The sequence below is a fragment of the Onychomys torridus genome, chromosome 4, assembly GCF_903995425.1.
Source record: "Onychomys torridus chromosome 4, mOncTor1.1, whole genome shotgun sequence".
NCBI classification, from domain to species: Eukaryota; Metazoa; Chordata; class Mammalia; order Rodentia; family Cricetidae; genus Onychomys; species Onychomys torridus.
The window spans coordinates 101,522,944-101,548,599 of NC_050446.1; the positions used below are offsets into that span (position 1 = coordinate 101,522,944).

General features: G+C 46.2%; 2 protein-coding genes across 2 annotated transcripts in view; one reads left to right on the forward strand and one right to left on the reverse strand.

Annotated features, from left to right (window-relative positions):
* Snrnp200 (small nuclear ribonucleoprotein U5 subunit 200) overlaps positions 1-18,392 on the forward strand; it is a 28,698-nt gene extending 10,306 nt beyond the window's left edge. The window contains exons 15-45 of the mRNA XM_036184036.1: positions 1,316-1,509; positions 1,707-1,830; positions 3,813-3,962; positions 4,376-4,486; positions 5,404-5,535; positions 5,692-5,880; positions 6,188-6,385; positions 7,080-7,232; positions 7,349-7,429; positions 7,778-7,861; positions 8,254-8,360; positions 8,676-8,794; positions 9,091-9,245; positions 9,334-9,523; positions 9,698-9,871; positions 10,841-11,001; positions 11,364-11,591; positions 11,892-12,083; positions 12,178-12,356; positions 12,505-12,656; positions 13,458-13,566; positions 14,221-14,329; positions 14,722-14,911; positions 15,006-15,170; positions 15,470-15,591; positions 15,822-15,965; positions 16,061-16,237; positions 16,511-16,671; positions 16,754-16,835; positions 17,764-17,856; positions 17,956-18,392. Coding sequence (XP_036039929.1) covers positions 1,316-1,509; positions 1,707-1,830; positions 3,813-3,962; positions 4,376-4,486; positions 5,404-5,535; positions 5,692-5,880; positions 6,188-6,385; positions 7,080-7,232; positions 7,349-7,429; positions 7,778-7,861; positions 8,254-8,360; positions 8,676-8,794; positions 9,091-9,245; positions 9,334-9,523; positions 9,698-9,871; positions 10,841-11,001; positions 11,364-11,591; positions 11,892-12,083; positions 12,178-12,356; positions 12,505-12,656; positions 13,458-13,566; positions 14,221-14,329; positions 14,722-14,911; positions 15,006-15,170; positions 15,470-15,591; positions 15,822-15,965; positions 16,061-16,237; positions 16,511-16,671; positions 16,754-16,835; positions 17,764-17,856; positions 17,956-18,099 — 4,569 coding nt within the window. The 3' untranslated portion in view covers positions 18,100-18,392. The remainder of the gene's footprint in view (positions 1-1,315; positions 1,510-1,706; positions 1,831-3,812; positions 3,963-4,375; positions 4,487-5,403; positions 5,536-5,691; positions 5,881-6,187; positions 6,386-7,079; positions 7,233-7,348; positions 7,430-7,777; positions 7,862-8,253; positions 8,361-8,675; positions 8,795-9,090; positions 9,246-9,333; positions 9,524-9,697; positions 9,872-10,840; positions 11,002-11,363; positions 11,592-11,891; positions 12,084-12,177; positions 12,357-12,504; positions 12,657-13,457; positions 13,567-14,220; positions 14,330-14,721; positions 14,912-15,005; positions 15,171-15,469; positions 15,592-15,821; positions 15,966-16,060; positions 16,238-16,510; positions 16,672-16,753; positions 16,836-17,763; positions 17,857-17,955) is intronic.
* Positions 18,393-20,393: 2,001 nt separating this feature from the next.
* On the reverse strand, positions 20,394-25,582 carry Ciao1 (cytosolic iron-sulfur assembly component 1). The gene is made up of 7 exons (XM_036186632.1): positions 25,272-25,582; positions 24,804-24,952; positions 24,419-24,530; positions 24,231-24,319; positions 23,838-24,039; positions 22,958-23,045; positions 20,394-21,325 (listed from the first exon to the last, which is right to left on the reverse strand). Exons 1-7 carry the CDS (start codon positions 25,408-25,410, stop codon positions 21,085-21,087), a joined length of 1,020 nt encoding a protein of 339 aa, XP_036042525.1. The 5' UTR covers positions 25,411-25,582; the 3' UTR covers positions 20,394-21,084.
* Positions 25,583-25,656: the final 74 nt, after the last annotated feature.

Genomic DNA, 25,656 nt, shown 5'->3' on the forward strand with positions numbered 1-25,656 from the left:
TGGAACTTCCAGGCCAAGACTGGAATGGCTACCCACTACAGTTTACAGTGTTCTTTCTGCACATATCCCTGTAGGCCAGAAGAGGGTGTCAGATCTCATTACAGATGGTTGTGAGCCACCATGTGGTTGCTGGGAATTGAACTCAGGACCTTTGGAAGAGTAAGCAGTGCTCTAACCTCTGAGCCATCTCTCCAGCCCGTTTGTTTTGTTTTGTTTTGAGACAGGGTTTCCTTGTGTAGCTTTGGAGCCTGTCCTGGAACTCATTTTGTAGACGAGGCTGGCCTCAAACTCACAGAGATCCACCTGCTTCTGCCTCCCAAGTGCTGGGATTAAAGGCGTGCACCAGCACTGCCCAGCTGATTCTTTTTTTTTTTTTGCATTTGTTTGTTCTCTGTGATATCGTACTCTGTGTGTGTGTGTGTTGCACGCACATGAATGTAGGTGAGAGTACAACTCGTGAGAGTCAATTCTCTCCTTCTACTGTGTGTGTTCTTGGAGTCAAGCTCAAGCCATCGGAGTTGGCAGGAAAGTACTTTTACTCACTGAGCCATCTCACCGGCCTCTGAGGCTTGATTTATTATGGTGTCTAAGAAAGTAGCTCAGGTTGTGTTTAGAGGGAGTTGGCAAGCTGTGGCATCCAATTTTTGTTTTATTGAACACAGTCATGTAGACTGGTTTATGTATTATTTCTAGCTACTCTTGTCCTGCTTGTTGCTGTGGCAGAATTGAGTATTTGTAACAAGGGTTACGTGGCTCACACGCCTATGGCATTGCATGTGTGGTACCTGATATCCAGCCCTTTTAGAAAAGTTTGTTAACCCTTCTTTAGAGCCTTGCTCCTCCATGCCTCTCCTACAGCAGCCTACACAGCTGCTTCCTAGGAGTGCCGAGTCCCTGGCCTGTCCACACCCGTGCATTCTATTTACATTTCTACAGCATGTCCAGGTCTTCCAGTGCTTACTGTATCTGAGAAGCACTGCCGTTGGTAATGTGAACTTATTGTAAGTGAAGCCTGGTAAAGTTTTTCCTCTTGATGAAGAGACCTTCCCAAAAGTGAATGCTTGATTGATACAACCTGGTCAGAACCATCATATATGTGTAGGGAGATTTATGGTAAAGTGGAGGACTGCCTCTCAAGTGTCTAAGCAGTCAATGCTAATTCCTACTAAAAGCTGTCTTTGTTCTTTAGGACTCTGGCGTGAGGCTCCCTTTTGTGTCTTCACTAGGGTCTCAGACTATATATACTTCTACAACAGACTAGTCTCAAGGGAGGAGGTATAGCTCTGGTACAGTTTGCTGTCTTTCGATTCCTTAGGATGAGATCCATCTTCTACATGATGACAGAGGTCCTGTCTTAGAAGCTTTGGTGGCCAGGGCCATCCGAAACATTGAGATGACCCAAGAAGATGTCCGACTCATTGGTCTCAGCGCTACCCTCCCCAACTATGAAGATGTGGCGACCTTTCTGCGTGTTGACCCTGCTAAGGGCCTCTTCTACTTTGACAACAGGTATAAGAAGAGACTGGAAACTTGTTACCAAGGCGTCTTCCTTTCCTCTTCCCTTCTCTAAGGAGCACACTAAATGAGGTTTAGGGGTCCTGTGTATATTTTAAAAAGCATTATTGCTTTTAGGTCAATGGAAAGTTATTTTTTCCCCATAGTATTCTCTGCTGGAAATCTCATTTCTATAACTCTTGAACTTCTAGCTTCCGCCCAGTGCCTCTGGAACAGACATATGTGGGCATCACAGAGAAAAAAGCTATCAAGCGTTTCCAGATCATGAATGAAATAGTCTATGAGAAAATCATGGAACATGCTGGAAAAAATCAGGTCTGTTGATGCTTCTTGAACCTTTTTTTTTTGTTGTTGTTGTTGTTTTTTTTTTTTTTTTTGGTTTTTCGAGACAGGGTTTCTCTGTAGCTTTGGAGCCTGTCCTGGACTAACTCTGTAGACCAGGCTGGCCTTGAACTCACAGAGATCCTCCTGCCTCTGCCTCCCAAGTGCTGGGATTACAGGCGTGTGCCACCACCACCCGGCCCCTTTTCTGTTTTTGACATAAGCAAAATTGACAAGATAATAGCATGACTTGCCAGTGATCATGAATGACATGAGTTATTACTACAAAAATTGCCTTAAAATATAGACAGGAGCTGGGCGGTGGTGGCGCACGCCTTTAATCCCAGCACTTGGGAGGCAGAGGCAGGTGGATCTCTGTGAGTTTGAGGCCAGCCTGGTCTACAGAGTGAGTTCCAGGACAGGCACCAAAACTACACAGAGAAACCCTGTCTAGAAAAACCACAAAAACAAAACAAAACAAAAAAATAAAAAATAAAGCTGCAAATGAAAATCTAGTGAAAGCAGTCCAGTGAGCTGGCTCTGCAGGTAAAGTGCTTGCCCCTGAGACTGGTGACTTGAGTCTGATCCCCAGAAACCACATGGTGGAAGGTAACTCCTCTGACCTCTATAGGTGTGCTGTGGCATGCATGAATGTTACAGACACAAAATAAATAAATGATTAACAACAACAACAACAAAAAACCCAAACATACTGTGGGGCTTGATGGTGCATGCCTTTTATACCAGCTCTTTGAGTTCAAGGCCAGCCAGGGATATATAGTGAAACCCTGTCTCAGAACACTAATGAAAGCACATTTTGTTTGGAAGTTGAACAGAGCTTAGGAGTGTTAAATAAGGCAAGAGGTGTAAGAGGTTATGCATTTCTTTTTCTAATAAAAAGCAGAGGAGTTTATAGGACAAGACTTCAGGACACTAGATATTAGGAGGAGGTCTATATGCCTTATAATATGGTGCTAGTTTCAAACTTACTCCCTAAATCTTTTTTATAAATAATGTAATTGTTTTGCTATTTTTTCTGTTTCTTTCTTTTTTTTCTTTTCTTTCTTTCTTTCTTTTTTTTTTTTTTTTTTTTTTTGATTTATTTATTGTGTATCAGCATGTTTGCCTGCAGGCCAGAAGAGGGCACCAGATCTCATTACAGATGGTTGTGAGCCACTATGTGGTTGTTGGGAATTGAACTCAGGACCTCTGGAAGAGCAGTCAGTGCTCTTAACCTCTGAGTCATCTCTCTAGCCCTATCTTTTTTTTTTTAATTTATTTGTCTTTTATGTGCATTGCTCTTTTCCCTGCATGTAAGTCTATGTGAGGGTGTCAGATCCCCTGGAACTGGAGTTCCAGACAGTTGCAAGCTGCATGTGGGTGCTGGGAATTGAACTCGGGTCCTCTGGAAGAGCAGCCAGTGCTCTTAACTACTGAGCCCTCTCTCCAGCCCCATAGTTTTACTATTATCTTACAAACACATCTTTATTTGGCTTAGACTTGTTAGGCCTCTGAACATAGTCTTAGTTGAGGTCTGTGAATCGTCATACACTGCCTATTTAAATTTGCTGTTCAAGGCAGAATTCTAGGGTTAGATTAGTTTCTCAGCTGTAAGACTGTGTCACTATCCTTGGTAGATTCCTTTTCCTTGAGTTGTTCTGTTTTGTTCTTTGAGACATTATTTTGCTGTGTATCCTGGGCTAGGCTTGAACTCTCTTAGTAGTCAGACTAGCCTGGCTTAGCCATAACCTACAGTGCAGGAATTATAGGTGGAGTCACTATGCCCAGCTTCCCTTTGGGTAGCGTCAGCCTCGTTAGACTTTTTTTCCAATGCAGCATGAGTTTTTGCCGTCAACTCTGTCTAAATCATGGCTTCCAGTTAGAGTGGAGCAGCCTCTGCTTCCTGCAGCTGGTACCTGGTGCTGTGTGAGCCGCTGCCGAAGGCATATGCCTTAGCTATACCCCACTCTCCCTAGGTGCTGGTGTTTGTCCACTCTCGCAAAGAAACTGGGAAGACAGCCAGGGCGATCCGTGACATGTGCCTGGAGAAGGACACCTTGGGTCTGTTTCTTCGAGAGGGTTCTGCCTCCACTGAAGTCCTTCGTACAGAAGCAGAACAGTGCAAGGTAAAAAGGGGCCACCTGCTTTGCAGGCTTGTGCCTGGTGACTGGGTTCATATTACTGGATAGATTCCTTCGGGACTATATGCACCAAGTTCTACTGTTTCAGATAGGTTAAAAGTAATTGGGGGCTAGGGGGGGTGACTCAGCATATAAAGGTGGTGCCTGTTGCCAAGACTGATGGCCTGAGTTCAATCTCAGGGACTTACATAGTGGAGGGAGAGAACTGACTCCCGTGGGTTTTTCTCTGACCTCCACATACCTGCCACACACAGACATACATACAAACGTAAGTCCATACATTTTTGTAAAAAGTGACTATATGTAGTTATGGGGGCTCCTGTGGAAAGGTTTCTTTGGCCCTGGAGGAGTTCCATAGGGAGGCTGGTCTCACTTTGTGACTTTTTTTCTGATCACAGAACTTGGAGCTGAAGGATCTTTTGCCTTATGGCTTTGCTATTCATCATGCGGGCATGACCAGAGTTGATCGAACACTTGTTGAAGATCTTTTTGCTGACAAACATATTCAGGTGAGGAGGGGTAAAATTTGAAAGAGTAGGCGAGGTAGACTTTAGAGCATCTGAAATGTGAGTAGCTCTGCCCTTAGTGGGATCCTTAGACTTTTTTTTTTAAACATTCATTTATATGTATTTGTGTGTGTGTGTGTGTGTGTGTGTGTGTCTTGCATGAGTTTATGTGCATGCAGGTGCTTTCTGGGGCCAGAAGAGGGCACTAGATCCCCTGGAGCTGGAGTCACATATTGTTGTGAGCAGGATTGGTTTCTGGGACCTGAAGCCCAGTCCTCCGCAAGAGTAGTGCATGCTCCAACCACTGAGCCACTCTCTATCCCTAGACTTTTTGATATCTGGACCAGCTAGCCCAGGCTGGAAGGTTGTGGTAGTTATGCTGTCTCTCCCAACATTTCATATACTGTATGAGGGATGATGGATGCTTTATAGAACTCTACAATAATTCCTGGGGTCAGGACCACATTCTTTCCCTCTTCCAGGATCGTGGATTTCCAGTGTCTTGTAATTAAGTTGATTAATACAAGTCTAAGTTTCTGACCTTTAAGTGTCTCTGGAACCTTGGTATATTCTTTTCTTTCTTTCTTTTTTTTTTTGACTTTTTCAAGACAAGGTTTCTCTGTGTAGATTTGGTGCCTGTCCTGGATCTCACTCTGTAGACCAGGCTGGCCATGAACTCACAGAGATCCACCTGCCTCTGCCTCCTGAGTGCTGGGATTAAAGGTGTGCGCCACCCCCACCCGGCGCTAATTCTTAAATATAGAAGGGACTAAAGCAACTCTTTTTTGCTCCAGTGTCACGTTGAGCACTGAGAGATACATCCACTCCTACCTCCAGTTAAGTTCAGAAGCGAGACAGGCCAGGGATGTGGCCCTGCTGAGGTAGTATGTTTCCCTCATTGCCCTCCTTTGCCTCTCTAGGTTTTAGTTTCCACAGCAACTCTGGCTTGGGGTGTCAATCTCCCTGCACATACAGTCATCATCAAAGGCACTCAGGTGTACAGTCCAGAGAAGGGGCGTTGGACAGAGCTGGGAGCACTGGATATTCTGCAGGTACAGAGCCTCTGAGGTGATTCCCAACGGGATGAGCATCCTGTGCCTGGAGCACAAGGGTGTTGGGAAGATGGCAGATCAAGGCCAAGTTCTAAAGTGTTTAGACTCTCATCAAAAGCTCTGCTGTGACATTTTCTTTCATTGCTTCTGACTTAGATGCTGGGCCGTGCTGGACGACCTCAGTATGACACCAAGGGTGAAGGTATACTCATCACGTCTCATGGAGAGCTACAGTACTACCTCTCTCTCCTCAACCAGCAACTGCCTATTGAGAGCCAGATGGTATCAAAGCTGCCTGACATGCTCAATGCGGAAATTGTGCTGGGGAATGTCCAGAATGCAAAGGTAGGCAGGCTTTGAGTTGGAGCTCTATGCTTTTCCTCTGTGCCTCAAGAGACTTGGAATGTGTGCCTCCTGTGAGGATGTGGGGGCCAGCAGCAGTGTTCCAAGCTCTGCACCACACCTCATGCAGGGAAACTTCCTGGGCTCATGATAGATAGTTCCTTTAGGTTTAAGATACTTGAAAAAAGGCACCCTGAAGACACTGTGAACTGTGTCCTTGTGCTTGAGAATTAATGTTCAGGCTATTTGTGGGGCTTTTCTTTGGAAATTAGCAGCTCTTCATGCTAAACACCATGATATCATCTTGCAGGATGCGGTGAACTGGCTGGGCTACGCCTACCTGTACATCCGAATGCTCCGGTCCCCGACCCTCTATGGCATCTCTCATGATGACCTTAAAGGAGATCCCTTGCTGGACCAGCGCCGACTAGATCTTGTTCACACTGCTGCTTTGATGCTGGACAAGAACAATCTGGTCAAATACGACAAGAAAACAGGCAACTTTCAGGTGATTAGCATGTGGTTTTTTGAGAACATTTTAGCAAAAATTGAGGCATCTATGTAATGCCTATCTAATTACTTGTTGTCCTGATTGGGGATTAGATTGTGCTCTTTGAACTATGAATTTAACTTTCAAATTTTTACTTACTTTTTTTTTTGGAGCTGAGGATTGAACCCAGGGCCTTGCGCTTGCTAGGCAAGCGCTCTACCACTGAGCTAAATCCCCAACCCTCTACTTACTTTTAAAATTTTACTATTTATTTATGTGCGTGAGTGTTTTGCCTGCATGTTTGTGTGTGTACCTCAGCTGTGCCTGGTCCTCACAGAGGCCAGAAGAGGGCATTGGCTGCTCTGGGACTGGAGATGATTGTGAGCCACTGTGTGGGTACTGGAAATTGAACCAGATGGAAGAGCAGCCATCCCTCACTAAACCATCTCTCCAGCCCTTAGATTTGAAAAATGGTAGATAGTTCTTCAAGGTTGAGTTGAGGTAGGTCATTCGGCCTTGGTTTATGTGAGCGTCAGCTCTCCATAGGTCAGTTTCTTGTGCCATCTTTCTTCTTGTGCCCGAGTCACTTGTGTTGGGTGGGCAGCTGTACCACAAGGAGTCCATCCACTTGTCATCTTAAGACAGTCACTTGATGCTACAAGTTGGGGGCTGATCACTGGTCAGCCTTGTACTGAGTCTATCTTCTTTCTAGGTGACAGAACTTGGCCGGATAGCTAGTCACTACTATATTACCAATGACACTGTGCAGACCTACAACCAGCTGCTGAAGCCTACTCTGAGTGAGATTGAGCTTTTCCGAGTATTCTCCTTGTCCTCAGAGTTCAAGAACATCACTGTGAGAGAGGTGAGCCTATGAGCGTGCCAGGACAGGAGTTAGGACCCCCTGCCAGGCTGCTGGATGACTTCTTTCCTTGACTCTTGTCCTGTGGATTTTCTATGGTCTGTCTTTCCTTGTGGCAGGAGGAGAAGCTGGAGCTGCAGAAGTTGCTGGAGAGGGTGCCCATCCCTGTAAAGGAGAGCATTGAAGAACCCAGTGCTAAGGTAAGCGCGTCTTCACTTTCAGACATGAATGTTCAGTTTCCAAAGGATGGACTTTGAACTTGGTTTCATACGTGGTAATTCATGTATGAAGTACATGCACAATTCTCTCTACACTTTGGAGGGTGTTAGGGGTGACCTATCATGTGCTGTACTACTGGCTGTGTCCCCATTCCCCAGTTTCCTACTCTGCTGCCTTCCCACATATGCCTTATATGGAATAATAATGATTTAACATGGAACTCAAGAACTATGGAAGTCCTGTTTGGCACATGTACCAGCGCAGAAATGCAAATCCTTTCTCGGATTGTCAGTGACGGGCCTTTGCTAGCTGTCCTTGCTTCTTTGCAGATCAACGTGCTTCTCCAAGCCTTCATCTCACAGCTGAAGCTGGAAGGCTTTGCACTGATGGCTGACATGGTGTACGTGACACAGGTGAGGGCAGGATGCACTGAGCGATGAGCTATGGGCCTTGAAGAAAGGCCTTTCTGCTTGTTCCAGCCGGCCAGCTGCTTGCTGCCATTTGACTTGGCTGATCTTGAGCGTATGGCAAGGACAGGCCTTACAAAGTGCTAAGAAGTTCTGTAGGTGCTTGTAGAGAGAGATCCACTGGGCATGTCACCTTCTCCAAGGAAAATGGCTCCCCATTGTAGCTGTGGTGTTCAGAAAAAAATGACAAAATATTTTATTATCTTAACCTGAAAGGGTAGGAGACAGAAACTTTTGCTTTTGAATTGGTTTGAGTGATTGCATCAGATCTTGTGATCATCAAGCCATAGTAGACAGGCCACAGAGGTTTCACAATGGAAATACTTGTCTTTCCTCAGTCTGCTGGCCGGTTGATGCGTGCAATCTTCGAAATTGTCCTGAACCGAGGTTGGGCACAGCTTACAGATAAGACCCTGAATCTCTGCAAGATGATCGACAAACGCATGTAAGGGCTCAGAGAGCCAGAGGCTGTTTCCTGGGAGTTTGGGCCTCAGTGCATTTGTTGTCCAGTCCTGGTGGCTGAGATGTGGCATGGACCTGGGTGAAAGTTGAGAAGTGGCAATGCCCTGTAGAATATTGGGCTGGGGAGATGGGGGAAAACAGCCAGGATTGGCTGTCTGGTCTGTCTCCTGGCAGTTTCTGACATCTTTCTATAATGAACGGGTCTGTGTGGTGATTCTAAAATGTTGGAAGCTGATGAAGGCGGTCTGTCCACAGCCCTAGAGAAAGAGTGAACTAGCTGTGTCTCCTTTCTGGATAGGTGGCAGTCCATGTGTCCTCTTCGCCAGTTCCGCAAACTTCCCGAGGAAGTAGTGAAGAAAATTGAGAAGAAAAACTTCCCCTTTGAGCGGCTCTATGACTTGAATCATAATGAGATCGGTGTGTAAAGTTCTTGTCCTGTCTTGTAGCCCAGGCATCTTTCTCTGTCAGCCTCCTACTCCCCGGGTCCTAGACCCTGCACACTGGTACCCTGGGCTTACATCCTACTATTCCTACTATTGTACAAGCTCCCTCTTCAACTCAGGACTTTGAACCATTAGTACCGCACTGAAGCTAAAGCGGGGAACCTGTGTGCTGGTGTGGAATCCGCTGCTTTTCCACAGTTACGCTGCAGCTCTGTTTGCAGAGTTGCTAGACTGGCCAGACAGCAGCCCCAATGGCTTTACTTCCTCTAGGGGAGCTTATCCGAATGCCAAAGATGGGGAAGACCATCCACAAGTATGTCCATCTTTTCCCCAAGTTGGAGTTGTCCGTGCACCTGCAGCCTATTACACGCTCCACCCTGAAAGTAGAGCTGACTATCACACCAGATTTCCAGTGGGATGAAAAGGCAAGGTTTTGTTGGCTAGGGAGGGGGAGGGGGAGTTGCTGAGTCCCTCATTGGCTCATTCTGATTTCACTGGTGCTTGGGTTGGCAGGTCCATGGATCATCAGAGGCATTTTGGATTCTAGTGGAGGATGTGGACAGTGAGGTGATTCTGCACCATGAATATTTTCTGCTGAAGGCCAAATATGCCCAGGATGAGCACCTCATCACATTCTTCGTCCCAGTCTTCGAACCACTGCCCCCTCAGTACTTCATCCGAGTGGTGTCTGACCGCTGGCTCTGTGAGTGTCTCCTGAGTCCCCTAGGAACATGCCCTCTGAAGACAGTAGTGGACTTCTTGCCTCTATTGAGAGAGTGATACAGACACAGCCTAAGGTCTCTAGTGTTCATGGATAGCGCTGTGGAGGTCTGCTGGAGGATGCTTCCTAACCTTCCATGTCTTCCTTCCCTGACAGCTTGTGAGACCCAGCTGCCCGTCTCTTTCCGGCACCTGATCCTTCCAGAGAAGTACCCACCTCCAACTGAACTGTTGGACCTGCAGCCATTGCCTGTATCTGCTCTAAGAAACAGTGCTTTTGAGAGCCTTTACCAAGATAAATTTCCTTTCTTCAATCCCATCCAGACTCAAGGTAGGTGTTTGAGTCTCAGATATTTGGTTCCCATGCATGCCCCTTTTTTCCCCCTCTCCTTTTCTCTGCCCCCATCCCCAAGACAAGGTTTCTCTGTATAACATCCCTGGCTGTCCTGGAGCTCACTCTGTAGACCAGTCCACTGGCCTTGAACTCACAAGAGATCAGCCTGCCTCTGCCTCTGGAGTGCTGGTTTTAAAGGTGTGCACTACCACAATTCAGACCATGCACACCTTTTATGGTTGCCTAGTGATAAATGTCTTGTGCAGTTGGCAGAGAACCAGGCACTTAGTGGGCCTGGACCTTATCAAGCTGTGGCCTGCCAGAATATTTTTCTTCATACAAGTCATTGTTGACTTTTAGACTTGCTTTGCTGCTCTGCATCTCTCCCTAAGGAGGGTCAAGAGAGAGAGAGTAAGGTCTTTCCATGGTGTGTTGGTGCTGTTCCTGATGCTCCAGTGTTGAGCCAGCATGTGGCACTGATTGAGACCTCACTTAATCATTAAAAATAATGACTTGTTCACAGAGCAGGCACTGTATTCTAAGGACTTGGCTGAGCACAGGACCAGCGTTTTCTTTCCTCCTCCACCAGTCCTTTGAAAGGGTTACTATTTAGTGCATTTCATGATGAGGGAACCGAGGCATAGGAAGGAGCTCTAATTAAACGAACCAGTAAATAGGTGAGCTTGGGTCTTTAACCCAGTCTTGATCCCAGGGCCTGGGCTGGATTTCTTTTGCTTGTTTTTTCTTGCCACAAAATCTCCAGATCTGAACCTGATCTTGGATTTTTTCCTTCCCTGCTTTGCAGGAGAAGGTATGGTGAGACACAGCTAGACGGGCCAGTGTTCCAGGCTTCTCTTTGTACTGCAGCTGATTGACTGTGTCTCATGGTGTTCATAATCTTGATGAATGATCTGTACCCAACCCCCCCACCCACCCCGTGTTCACTCTGCATCTTTTGGTTTCCAGTTTTTAACACCGTGTACAACAGTGATGATAACGTGTTTGTGGGGGCCCCCACGGGCAGCGGGAAGACCATCTGTGCAGAGTTTGCCATCCTGCGGATGCTGCTGCAGAATTCTGAGGGGCGCTGTGTCTACATTACCCCCATGGAGGCTCTGGCAGAGCAGGTGTGTAATGTGCTGTGGAACTGAATTTCCCAGAAGCCGTTCCATCTGTGATTCCAGGTGCTGGTTTTGGCATCTGACAATTGCATATCATTTCTTAAAGAAAAGCTGCCCTGTCAACTTAAAAGCTGTTGTGGACCATACAGAATCATGAGTAGAGTATGGTGATACATGATTGTCATCCCAGCTGCTTAGGAGGCTGAGGCAAGAGGTTCACTTGAACCCACAAGTTTGAGGTCAGCCTGGGCCCCCATCTCAAAACAGAAAAAGTAGTATAAGGTATCTGGCTTCTCAGTTCTCCTCCTAGCAACCGAGAGATGTAGGCATGACTTCCTGTTCTTATGTCTCCCTCCCCTGCCTGCCAGGTGTACATGGACTGGTATGAGAAGTTTCAGGACAGGCTCAACAAGAAGGTGGTGCTGCTGACGGGGGAGACTAGCACAGACTTGAAGCTTCTGGGCAAAGGCAACATCATCATCAGTACCCCTGAGAAGTGGGACATCCTTTCCCGGAGGTGGAAGCAGCGCAAGAATGTCCAGAACATTAACCTCTTTGTGGTGGATGAGGTCCACCTCATTGGGGGCGAGAACGGGGTATGCTTGACTTTGCAGCAGAGAGGAGGGTGGGGGACCCACGCAGTGACTTTACATTGGGCCTGGAGCCAGGGACTAGGGTCATCACAAAGATTTCTGCCTATTGCCTTATTCCAGAAGGGTAACCTGAGATTTGTTGGATAGAATTCTTAAAGAACAACAAGGTGAAGCTTGTCTCTTGGGGTAGGGGAACCACAGACAGGAGAGCCTATAATTGGGACTGGCTGGTGGTTCACAAAGGGAAGCTCAGGCAGAAGATGGGGAGCCTGGGCCTGGAATGACTCTTTCCCTTTCTCCCAGCCTGTCTTGGAAGTGATCTGCTCCCGGATGCGCTACATCTCCTCCCAGATTGAGCGGCCTATTCGCATTGTGGCACTTAGCTCTTCACTCTCCAATGCCAAGGATGTGGCTCACTGGCTGGGCTGCAGTGCCACCTCCACCTTCAACTTCCACCCTAATGTGCGCCCTGTACCTTTGGAACTGCACATCCAGGTAGGACCCCGTCTCTACTCCTCCATGGCCTCAGGGATCCCTCGTTCCTCAGGTCCAGTGACCTCAGTGTCTTTTCTTCTCCCTTTGTTTTCAGGGCTTCAACATCAGCCATACCCAGACTCGCCTACTGTCTATGGCCAAGCCAGTGTACCATGCTATCACCAAACACTCACCCAAGAAGCCTGTCATTGTTTTTGTCCCATCTCGCAAGCAGACCCGTCTCACTGCGATAGACATCCTCACTACCTGTGCAGCAGACATCCAGCGGCAGAGGTGGGGTGTGCTCTAATTTCTGGGGTGGGTGGGTGCGTGAGGATCATATTTAGTGAAGCTGCCCCCTGCTCTGGGTGAGGCAGGGATGAGGCTGGGCCCACCACATACTGAAATGCCTCTGACCTGTGCTTGTTCTTGTTCTGCCCAGGTTCTTGCACTGTACTGAGAAGGATCTGATCCCTTACCTGGAGAAGTTAAGTGACAGCACGCTCAAGGAAACACTGTTAAATGGGGTGGGCTACCTACATGAAGGGCTGAGCCCCATGGAGAGGCGCCTGGTAGAGCAGCTCTTCAGCTCAGGTGAGAAAACCTCATGACAACCAAGCTGTCCCAGTTGTATGTATTAAACTTTAGGATGTGGGTGACATTTCTCCATTGAATAGTATTCATTTCACAGCGCTAGCAGACTACTGGAGTCTTACCTCATTAGATTCCTCTTAAACACTTAGGATGTAGTTGAGAGACATACCCCTCCTTGCAAGATTAGAAAGCAGGCAGGCACATAAGCTGGTCCCATTTCAGAACCTGGTTTTCTGGAGTTCGGGGCCACTGCCCAGTAGACCTTGGTTCTGTGTTTGTACAAGACTGGTACAGTTAGAATTCATGAAATAGCTGTGGATTTGTGATTCTTCTCTGGTTGGTTGCCTCTCATCTGCTGCCCTTTGTTGACCTGTGGCATTTCATGCCTTGTTCACTATTCTGGCGCTCTGTGGCAGAGCCTTGGTGTAGCTGATCCCGCCAGTCTCTCACTCTTTGAATCTGCCTGGTTTGGGTGTGCTCAGAGTAAGTTTGGTTTTGCTCTCTTGGGCTGACCTACCATGGCTGGGTTGGTGTTAGCTTTCACCATCAAAAGCTGATCCACCAGGCAGTGTGGGTCTTGCTTTCCTTGGGTTTGAGTTCTCTAGAATTGCCTTGTTTCTTCTAGGATAGTCAATAGTGTGGTGCTGCCTTTCCCCGCACTTCATTAGTGTCAGACCTTGTTCCTAGACAGCCTCAGTCTGAGCTTTGAGATGGAGCACAAGGTTGACCACTGCCTGCCATTGAGGCAGATAGTTTCTGGAAGCCCTGTCCTCAGTCTTCCTCTCTCTTCCCCCTTCTTAGGGGCTATCCAGGTGGTGGTGGCCTCTCGAAGTCTCTGCTGGGGTATGAATGTTGCTGCTCATCTAGTGATCATCATGGATACGCAGTACTACAATGGCAAGATCCATGCGTGAGTATAGTTGACATTAACAGATCTCCCTCCTAAAACCAGTGTAAATCTACAACACAGTATAGGGAACTAAACATAGTCTAGAGTCCCTGTACATGAGGGTTAGTGTTTTGGTCCCAGGAGGTAGACTTCTTTTTAGTCATTGTACCTCTATCTCAGCAGTTTGGAGAGAAGACCTTACAGATGGAGGAAACGGGGATTGTTAACCTACTTCCCACAAGGTCATACCTTTGTCAGTTCAGTGTTTCTCACAGCCTGAATAATTTAACTTTTTTTTTTTTTTAAATGCATATTACTTTTAAATTAAATTAGTTTTTTGAGTTTAAAATGTCTGAATCTGGTTCTTGCTTTGGGTTTTAGATTACTTTTTAATCTGAAACACACAGCCCTTAAACTTGACTTTAAGTTTGGTCCTTTAATAGTATATTATTTTGCTTCTGGCCTTAGATAGGTTTATGGCTTTGGTTCAAGTTCATTGAGTAACACATTCATGACTCTTTCACTTAGAAACTAAAACAATGTGTAGGTAAGCACACAGGTTCAGGACCAGTTTTGCTGTAGTTTGACCTGTCTCCCTGCCTTCATCTTCTGTCCCTGTGGCTGAAGACAGGCAGCCTCCTGACATGTTTCCTCATTTCTCTCTTCTGACACCAGCTATGTGGACTACCCCATCTATGATGTGCTTCAGATGGTGGGCCATGCCAACCGCCCCCTGCAGGATGACGAGGGGCGCTGTGTCATCATGTGTCAAGGCTCCAAAAAGGTCAGCTAGGAGACTTTGAGCCTTTGAACAGATTCTTGAATCTTTTCTTAAATGTCTTTAATGAACTTTTCAGTCCTTTCTGTCAGTTGCTTTTGTAACAAGCTGGAGCCAACACAGAATTTTGTTCTTTGTTTTTGCTCCTGCTGGTAATTTCATGTCTTCCCACCGATTAGTTGCCTTTCTTCATGCATTGCTTACTGCTCCAACTATGTGGCTTGGCATGTCCCACTCCTGCTTTGTATTATATGATACTGTTTTCTAAGTGTTTCTTCTATTTGGCTATTTCATATATATCTCACACAGGCCATTCATTCCCTGTTGGGTTGCCCTTAACTCTTTATTATCATGTTGTCATTGATTCTTTTTGAATGTCCCTCTCCCCCAATCCACAGGATTTTTTCAAAAAGTTTTTATATGAGCCATTGCCAGTAGAGTCCCACCTGGACCACTGTATGCATGACCACTTCAATGCTGAGATAGTCACCAAGACCATTGAGAACAAGCAGGATGCTGTGGACTACCTCACCTGGACCTTTTTGTATCGCCGAATGACACAGAACCCCAATTACTACAACCTTCAGGGTCAGTGAACTAAAGAGCACACACTGCCCTTGGAGGTTTTCACAGCTCTTGCTAGGCAGTAGTGCCCTGAGACTTCCCTCTTACATCTCCACAGGCATATCTCATCGCCACTTGTCTGACCACTTGTCAGAGCTGGTGGAGCAGACCCTCAGTGACCTGGAGCAGTCCAAGTGCATCAGCATTGAGGATGAGATGGATGTGGCCCCTCTGAACCTGGGCATGATCGCTGCCTACTATTACATAAACTACACCACCATTGGTGAGGACCAGTGGTGCATGGGCTTCTGGAGTCTGTTGAGATGAGATGTGATAGCCAGTATTTGTCAGAGAGATGATGCTGCAAGAAAGCAGTGCCGCCAGGCAGTTACTCTTTGTTTTTGGTTTTTCGAGACAGGGTTTCTCTGTGTAGCTTTGCGCCTTTCCTGGAACTTGCTTTGGAGACCAGGCTGGCCTCAAACTCAGAGATCCACCTTTCTCTGCCTCCCAAGTTGATTCTTGTTACTCTCTTCCTCCCCCCACCCCTCATTGACTCTTCCCACATTCTTTCTTTTCTTTCAGAGCTCTTCAGCATGTCTCTCAATGCTAAAACCAAAGTTCGAGGACTTATTGAAATTATTTCCAATGCGGCAGAGTATGAGAACATTCCCATCAGGCATCATGAAGACAACCTGCTACGCCAGGTGAGGGCACCTGCTTTAGAAGACCATTCAGGAGTAAAACTTTGGCTCATGTACCAAAGCACATGGCTTTCTGTCACAAATACCCTCATACATTTCTCTTACCTCTCTCAACCTCATACATCCTTCCACATTTACCTATAATTCTCCATCCTTCCCTCTAGAGTCAGGCTGGGCCACATGGTGTGTTTGGTCCTCTGTTTATCACTAGCTTTTTTTCTTTCCCATTCTAGTTGGCTCAGAAGGTTCCCCACAAGCTGAATAACCCCAAGTTCAATGATCCACATGTGAAGACCAACCTGCTACTGCAGGCTCACCTGTCCCGCATGCAGCTGAGTGCCGAACTGCAGTCAGACACGGAGGAAATCCTTAGTAAGGTAATGTGGGTGGGGTTTGGAGGTTCACTGGCCAGTGAGGGCCTCAGAAGACTGGCTTCCCAGCCCACCTGCTCTTACATTCCCTCTCCATGCAGGCAATCCGGCTCATTCAGGCCTGTGTGGATGTACTCTCTAGCAATGGGTGGCTCAGCCCTGCTCTGGCAGCCATGGAACTGGCTCAGATGGTCACCCAAGCCATGTGGTCTAAGGACTCCTATCTGAAGCAGCTGCCACACTTCACCTCAGAGCATATCAAACGTTGCACAGATAAGGTGAGCTAAGACCTGGAGTGTTGGGTGATGAGCTTGAGAACAGAAAGTCCTGATCTGCAGGTAGATTGTGGGAGGCAAGCATTAGCAGGGAAACTGGTTCCTTTGAAGGAATTCCATCTGAATCGAGATGCTGAGAGGGGCCAGAAGTGGTCTGAATTCTTTCTAAAGCTGTTTTTAGATGACTTGGCAGTGAGGGAGCAGTTCTTTAGAGCCAGTGGTACTTGCTTGTGGCACGTGTTCTCTGCTCCCCTGACCTCTGCATACCCACTATAGGGAGTGGAGAGTGTTTTTGACATCATGGAGATGGAGGATGAAGAACGGAACGCATTGCTTCAGTTGACTGACAGCCAGATCGCAGATGTGGCCCGCTTTTGTAACCGCTACCCGAATATTGAACTGTCCTACGAAGTGGTGGATAAAGACAGCATCCGCAGGTGAGACGGGAAGTGCCAGGAGTCCTGCCCTGGGGTCTCTGCCCACAACCACAGTGCTCATATATTGTTTTGCTTTCACCAGTGGTGGGCCAGTTGTGGTGCTCGTGCAACTGGAGCGAGAGGAGGAAGTCACAGGCCCTGTTATTGCACCTCTCTTCCCACAGGTATGTCCCAGCAGCTGGCTTTGCCACAAGTCCATTTGAGGCCTTGTTCACCGGCTGGGTCTTAGGAACAGGATACATTTCGCACCAGGGGAGAGTAGTCTGGGGGTAATGAACTCACAAGGCTGAGTATTAATCTCAGAACCATGGATTATTTTTCTTTTTTGTTTTTAAACAATTTAGGTGGCTGGTCATTGTTAAAAAACATCAGGCAGTGTTAATATCTGACTCTTAAGATTACATTTTTTTCTACAAATGGCTCCAGAACACTTGGACTTTTCTACTTGGTCTTCCAGTTACATTTCACTCAGGTTCTAGTTGCATATTTGTTTTTAAATCAACAGGAAGGAAGTCTCATCTTTATGTGGGAGAATTGAAGGTTGGGTGCAGATGCTAGATAAACTTCATGTACTTCTATAGACAAATTATTACGTTTCTAAGGAAAGTGCCACTGGGGCATATGGGTTCTACTGTGGCCAACAGAGAGAGCTTCTCCAGAGAGAGGATGTCAGGAGAGGTCCCATGGGCTTGCTTTGTATTCTCTCTGATGCAGGTTCATCTCCACATTAAGATTTTTCAGTTAGCTTGCCTTACACCTAAGTTTCTTAAGAACTTGAAGTTTGTATGCCTCAGGGCTAAGTCTCTAATAATGCAGTTTAGATTCAGTGACAAGTGTTAAATAAAAAAGGTGCCTTAGGTAATGGCAATGAGGTAGAACTGAAAAGTTAGTCTAGCTACTTATTTGAAGAGTAAGTCCTTTGGGGATATGTTTAGACTGCTTAAAAACTCTTAAGTCTATCAAGTTGTGTTTCAGGAAGCAACTGTGGAGAGCTTTAATCTGAGTTTTGTTACTCTATTTCTTAACCATTCTCACAGTTGATTGTAGTCATCAAGTTTTCTATGCTCAGGTTCTTGGTTTTGATCCCTGTAGAAACGTGAAGAGGGCTGGTGGGTTGTGATTGGAGATGCCAAGTCCAACAGCCTCATCTCCATCAAGAGGCTGACCCTGCAGCAGAAAGCCAAGGTGAGTGTGTACATTCAGTCCTGCATCTATCCCTGGGGTTGGACAGGTGGGTTGCCTCCTCCCCAGTCCCCACTAACGTGATTTCTGCCTGTTCTTTAGGTGAAGCTAGACTTTGTGGCCCCAGCCACAGGTGGCCACAACTATACCCTGTACTTCATGAGTGATGCTTACATGGGATGTGACCAGGAGTATAAATTCAGTGTGGATGTGAAAGAAGCTGAGACAGACAGTGATTCAGATTGAGTCTGAAGCATTCTCTCGTGTGTGGGGACATTGAACTTGGAAACAGGAACGTGGACAGTTCAGAGGGAACTGGTTTTGGAGATGTTTGTTAGCCTGAGGTCTGGCCATTCAGGTTGCTGCTGTTCCCAGTTACTTTCCTACTCTGGACCAAGCAGTTCAAGCTCTGGGCCCAGTATTTCCAAGTGTCATGTCAAGCATAAACTGTGTACAGTAGTAGTTGGAGGCATTTTTTTTTTTTTTTTTTTTTTTAGTTCCTTGAGTCACACATTCTAATAAATAATTTGGAGAAACTATATGTCCTAAATTTTCTTCAACCAAAGATCCTGGCCAGAAAAACTGTCATTTTAGCACTGAATCTTCCTATCAAGTATGTGGAGGACAAACTTGCCCTCTACTGAAGGACAAAACAATGTCAGACAGCTAACTCTTCGGTCATGCAAATGACCTCAGCCTCCTTTATAGATGTTGCCAAGTTAGTGCATAGCAGTAGGAGCTGACTCCATCGTGGCCAACCAGGTAGGGCTTCTCATGATCTGTGTTCTGAAGTTCTTCCCTCCATGGTTAAGATGCACTAGGTAGAGCCAGGTGGTGGTGGCGGCACACACCTTTAATCCCAGCCCTTGGGAGACAGAGGCAGGCAGACTTCTGGAAGTTTGAGGCCAGTCTGGTCTACAGAGCTAATTCCAGGAAAGCCAAGGCTACCCAGAGAAACTCTGTCTCAAAAAAATAAAACAAAAGATGCATAAGGTAGATATGACTCTAGTCTCCTTAAAATGTCCTCTTACCACAATCTCACACCTACAACTTCAAATGTTTGCTTTCTGTTCTTCGTGAATAAACATGAATCACTGTGATTGATTTCCTGGGCCAGCAGTTTTCAAATGATGGTTTCAAGGCCCCTTACCCCTTCAGAAAACTAAGAGCAGAGCCTTAAAAGCTTTTATTATCTAGGTTATATTCATTGATACTTGCTATACTAAAAATTAAGGCAGTCCATTTCAAAATAACCTCATTAACATATTTTAGGAAAAATAAATTCTTGAAGAATAGCATGGTATAGTGTTGCAATCATTTTACATCCTTTACATAGAAGCCAGTTAGGATCTTTAACCACTTCTATGCTCATCTATTGTGTGCTTGAACTGAAGCATGTCAACTTCAGAGAAAAGTTTTCAAATAACTGGCTCTCCATTGCTACTATGCAAAAACTGTATGTGAAAGTTTCCTAGAGGCAATGTAGGGTCTAAGCTGCATCCATGCATCTTATACTTTTAAACCTACTACCCCATCTTAAGAGTCACTATCTGAATATAACATTTTCCAAATGACCAATGTAACATCAGTACATGGGTCATTTGGAGAATGACCCATGAAATTCCACAAATCTCAAGATAACCACACAGTTCACTACTCACTTGCTAATTTCATTACCACTAAAGTTTGTTACAAGTTTTCAGAAATCCTGTCTCTTAAACATTTACCATTAGCAGTGAACACTTAGTGAAAGGTTCAATGTATTCATTTTTCAGAAACACAGCTAAATAGCCAAGCCTAAATACTGTAATTTCCTAGTTCTGGTAAAGATGGCATGCCACGAATAGCTAACTTGGCTTGCAACTGCTTTTCCTTAAGACTACCTTACTTCATTGCAGAGGGGCTGGATGGAATTTTCTCATTTGTCTGTATGAGAAGTGTTCTCAAGGGTCAATGTTTAATTTCTTGTCTAAGAGAAGCTGGCTCCATTCCTACTGTGGGAACAAGATAGTGAAGACTGATGGCTATTTAACTGGTGCCACTCCTTGATCATGTAAGGTGTTGACCTGCAAGGGACCTAAGACTCCCAGGGATCTGCAGATCACTCTAGCCACTACTATTCTGGATACTGTTTCTGCTGTCTTTCAAAAAAAGCTAAGGTCACAATTGTACAGTCAAAAATTAAGTGAAGGCTCCAGCTTTGGAGACAACCCTCACCACTCTTTAGAAGGCTTATTAGACATTAATTACTCTTTTCCCTGAAAAACACCACAGATTGGCAGCACACATGTGCCATAGTCTTTTACTTGTTTTTTCAAGACAGGACCTCTGTCTCCTTGGCTGTCCTGGAACTCATTTTGTAAATTAAGTTGGCCTCTGCCTGAGTGGTGGATTATAGGTGTGTGGCCTCTGCCTCCTGAGTGGTAGATTATAGATAGGTGTGTGCCACCACACCCACCCTGCTGTTGTTTTTTTTTTTTTTTTTTTTTTTTTTTTTTTTTTTTTTTTTTTTTTTTTTTAGAGGGACACAAGCTATTGTCTTAATGTTTTCTGCCCTTTACTGAAAACCAATTCTCTCTTTAGGGGAGTTCAGTTGCCACCACAGCATAATGTCTCAAGAGGCATGTGAGGGTTTCTAAGGAAGAGCAGAGGTGTTCTTTTACTCTGAACAAACTTTGAACGTCACTTTTTTGAGAAAGGGTCTTGTGTAGCCCAGGCTAGTTTGAAACTTGCTATGTAGCCAAGGATAACCTTGAGCTTCTGATCATCCTGTCTTTGCTTGAGTGCTAGGAAGACACCATAACTGGCTTGCATGTTTTAAATGCAGTGACTTCTCTTAGCAACTGGGAAGAAGGGACCCATTTAAACAGTGGAACTATAAATGATAAGTGACCTGATTTATGAAATAGGAAGTGGGGCACAGATGGATTATTTCTATAAAGCTCATAATTTCAAAAAGCTTTCAAACACATTCTATATACATACATAATGATTATACTCTATTTACCCCCAAAATGTAACAACATGCCCTAAATAAAGCAAAAATTTCTAACACAACATACTTCTGTTCCATGGCTCTGTCCCATGGCTCTCTCACATCAAGGAAGGGAAACAGTGAATGGTCCTGTGGCGTCTACACATCCAAACAGAAGGCATAAAGCTATATGAAGATCAAGGATCCTTCAGGTCCTCTTGATGACTAGGAAAGTCTTGGCCAAGTCAAGCTATAGCTCAGAGGCCTGCAGGTTGGTGATATTCCCAGAAGGCCACCTCCCCATCATCACTACAAGAGGCCAGGAGTCCTGGCTCCTTGGGATTCCAGGCCACACAGTTGACGTCCTGGGAATGGGCCTGATGCAGATGAGCTGTCAGAGAGAAGGTAGGCTGCTGTGGATCTGAGCCTGGATCCTCCTCAAACACTCGAATGGCATCATCCCCACAAGCTGTAGCCAGGGCCCCTGTCAGCTGACACCTGGGAGGAACATACATGTCAGTGGGTAAGCAGATGATTCCTGCCTCTCCAACCCAGCAAATTAGGGAGAAGTGTTCCACAGTCCCGGGCCTACCTTCTTCCCAAACCTAAGGCCTCAGCTAAGTGTCTCACAGAGAAGCTTTCCTAAGCCATCACACCAACAAAGGCCCTCCTAGTCCTCAGGTGTTCCCATCTGGTTGCCCCAGCTACAGGTGAGACCAAATCACACTTTCTCCACTTGGCATAAGCAGTTGCCCATGTCACTGTAACCTTAACCTTCTTTTAACACTGACATTAACAAGTTTCACCATAATTTAATAGAACTTACTTTAAAATAAACATTGAAGATTCCCCAGTTGCCCATCACTATATAAAACCTGAATCTGGAATGTTCAACTGCCTGTTAGTAAGTTAAAAAAACAGCAAAAATTCCAATTGCTTGAGTGTTTTTTTTGTTTGTTTGTTTTATTTTGTTTTTTTCTTCTTCAACACAGGGTTTCTCTGGGTAGCTCTGGCTGTCCTGGAACTCATTCTATAGACTAGATATGCCTGTCTCTACCTATTGAGTGATGGGATTACAAGTATTTTTTTTTTCAATTGTTGTAAGATTTCTTTTTCTTTTTTTTTTTTTTTTGAGCTGAGGATCGAACCCAGGGCCTGGCGCTTGCTAGGCAAGCACTCTACCACTGAGCTAAATCCCCAACCCTATTTTTCTTTTATAGGTATTTTTGCCTATATGTATGTCTGTGTACCATGTGTGTATAGTGCCCACTGAAGCCAAAATGGGTGTTAGATTCCTTGGAACTAGAGTTACAGAGAGCTGTGAGGAGCCATGTGAGAGCCGAGAATTGAACCCAGGTCCTCTAGAAAAGCAGCCAGTTTTCTTAACTGCTGAGCCATCTCTCCAGCCTCAAATAGGTCTAAATTTTTTGTTGATTTTTTTTTTTCAAGACAGAGTTTCTCTGTGTAGCCCTGGCTGTCCTAGAACTCACTCTGTAGACCAGGCTGGCCTCGAACTTACAGAGACAAGTAAGTTAATTTTAAGCTGTTAAATACATATCCCTAAAAACCAACCAACCAAACAAAATCCAGCTCCTTAGGTAAAGTAAATTTCAATTTCTGCCACAAACTTAATGCTTAGGGGGTGGGGTGGGGCTAATTCTCCATGAAGTCAAAATACTTGAGTCCCATTTCATGGCATAGATATTCCCAGACATTTGCTCTAAATAAAGCTTAGATATATAACAGATTTTTTTCAAGGTTGGAATTATTTCTAAGATCCAAGACTCAGGCCCATAGTGGCCTCAATCCTCCACTCTTCTGAGAATGGGGCAGCTTTTCTAGTCTCCGTGAGAATCAGTTACTAAAGCACAAAGTCCACAGTTACAAATGCACATATTCCATGATCATCTCAGATGTCCCAATGCTATGTAAATCCTAAGGGTTGGTGCTGCCCTCAAAGCCTGGGATCTTATCCCAGAAACAGTCTTAGGTACAGTCATCTTCCTGCTCCTAGAACCCAGGCCAGCCAGTTGTAAACCACAACAGCAGGCCTAATCTGAACAAATGCAGAGCAGCACAGGCCACGCCATCTCTACAATCCCTGCTATAGGAATGTGACTGAGGTCTTACCAAGCAACGTCGTAAATGGTTCTGGTGTGGAAGCCTGACAAAGTGCAGATACATTTCCAGCTGGGGTCAGAGCCACTGCATGCCACCCCTGTGTGACAGAACTTTCTTAAGTCCAAGGCATTCTGTGTCCTGAGCACCTCTACTATTGCAAAGGAGAACCTAACGTGCCCTTCCCCATCTCACTGCCAATCAATGAGCCTTCATCCCAACTGTGTTCCCACCCTCCTTATCTGCCTTACACACTGCTGTCACCCAAGGATTCTGAGAAGGAAGCACCCCTTTCTACTCTGACCAGTTAATCTGCCTCTTAAGGCCACTCACTAGCCACCCACCCAATGTCACTCCTCCCTTCCAATCCTCTGCCTCACCTCAAGGAACCCTGTTCGTCACACTGTTTAGATGTTCCCACCACCAGCCAACTCATGCTGCTGGGTTTCCTTTTCTTTCCGTTTCTTTTTTTTTTTTTTTTTTTTTGGAGTCAGGGTCTCACTATGTAGCTCTGGCTGTCCTGGAACTCACTATGTAGACGGTGGCCTTGGACTCAGAGATCTCCCAGCTTCTGCCTCCCGAGTACTGGGATTAAAGGCATATGCTACCACCATTTGGCAGCTTTTTTTTTTTTTTTTTTTTGGTTGTGGGTGTTTGCTGCTGGGCTTTCAACTGAGAATCTTGTGTTACATTCTCCTATTAAAAATTCTACATGACAATTTCAAATTTGGTTGGAAGGCCTTGTTCCACAAATCTACCCCCAGTTCTTTCAGTGCTTCTCTGGAGATTTCCTGTGACCTCATGAACCCAATTTGTGATTCGTGGCAGGCTATATCTTGGCAGACTATAAAACTCTAAGGAAAGTGGTCTCCTTTGACTCCTGAACCCTCACCTTGTTCATTGCCTGGTAGATACTGGCGCCAAATGCGCACAGTACGGTCATCACTGCAAGATGCCAGACGCTGGCCACTAGGGTCAAAGGCCAAGCTCCATACAGTGGACTCATGACCTTCAAGGGTGGCACAGCAGACCCAGTCGTCCCCTTCTTCCTGGTACAACTTCACTGTGTCATCATAGCTGGCAGAAGCTAAAAGCTGAAAGTGAGAAAGGAGACCCAGCATTCGTCTGTATGGCCCAGGAGGTACCCATGGTTCCAGTATCAAACACTGTCCAGACAGGACAGTCCCGAAGATCCCTATGGACGTGAGGGTGATGCTGAAGAGTGCAGGCAGGCCGAGCACAAGCCTCCACCTCAGGGCTCTTTCCTACCTCATCTGACTCTTACCTCCTGGCTTGGGTGCCAAACCACATGCTTAACGTCCTGTGTATGAGAGTTGAGGACACTGACACATTCATACTCATCCTCTTCGTCAACTGTGGGAGAAAAGAGAACCAAAGGGCTGACCCTGTCAGGAGCAGAGCTGAAAGCCAGTGAGCCGGTTTCCCACTGTACCTAGAGACGTCTGGACTCACCTTCCCAGACCCACACACTCTTATCTCTGCTGCAGGTAGCCAAGAGGTTGCCAGACGGAGCCCAAGCCACTGACTTGACCTCATTTTCATGACCCTCAAGAGTGGTCACACACTGGAACGGGGAAAGATTATGAATTAATGACAGCTAAGAGCCCCAGGAAAACATCTAAGATCACAACCTTGTTGCTGAGACAGCCTAGATGACCTTGGACTTGTGGCAATCCTCCTGCTTCAGTGTCCCATTGCTGGGATTTGGTGTCATGAACTACCATACCCAGCTACCATTTCAATGGTATAAACATTAAGTAAAGGCTGTCCTCAAATGGGCAGGTTGACCCAGCTGTGGGGTGCAGACAAGTAATCTGCTTCCATCCAGCCTGGTTACCTCAAAGTCATTTTGGTTCTTCTTCCAAATGCAAGTGGTAGCATCAAAGCTGGCAGAGGCCAGGTAATTTCCACAGGGGGACCAGGCCACTTTCCGAACAGTGCGCTGATGGCCTTCAGAAAGGACAGACTTGCAAATCCAGCTGTCACCTACAGGCAGAGAACAGGCTAGGCTCTGGAGCACCATCAACGCCATTCAATAACTGGTACTGAAAGTGGAACCCTGTTGGGTGACAAACTCAACCACCATTACAACGATGCAAGCGACTACTTCCTCTGCAAGGGGTCTTAAAACCGTCCAGTTGCTATTCAGACTACTTTTCTCATTTTTCTTCCTCAACAAATATCCCAGTTCCCGCAACAATCCCAGACTGTCCGCTGACGCTTGCACACTCCTTCCCCCGACAAACCCTTTTCAAGAGTAGCGTCTTCCTTGGCACCAGGGTCACAAAGCCAAGCCAGGCCTTACCCTCGGTGCCCCAGATGCGGATTTTACGGTCGCCCCCGCACGAGGCCAGCAGAGTCCCCGTGGGGTTCCAGGCCAGGAACCAGCAGCGGGAGTCCGGGTGCGCGGGGACGCGGCTCTGCAGCACCAGTGAGTCCTTCATGGCGGCGGCCTCAGGGTGAGAAGGAGGACGCTGAAAGCAAAGTGCAGAACGCGGTGGCCACGGGAAGACCCCACGGTCACCAGATGCCCCTCTTCTGCCACAGGGGTCGCCCTGGGAACTGAAGCGCCCGCTGCTGAGGCCGCGCGGCCTTCTGGGACTTGTAGTCACTCCCCCTCACCTTCCACAACAGGAAGCCGCGCAGGACTGTCCTGAACTACTAGTCCCCTGATCCCCCGCGCGAGAACA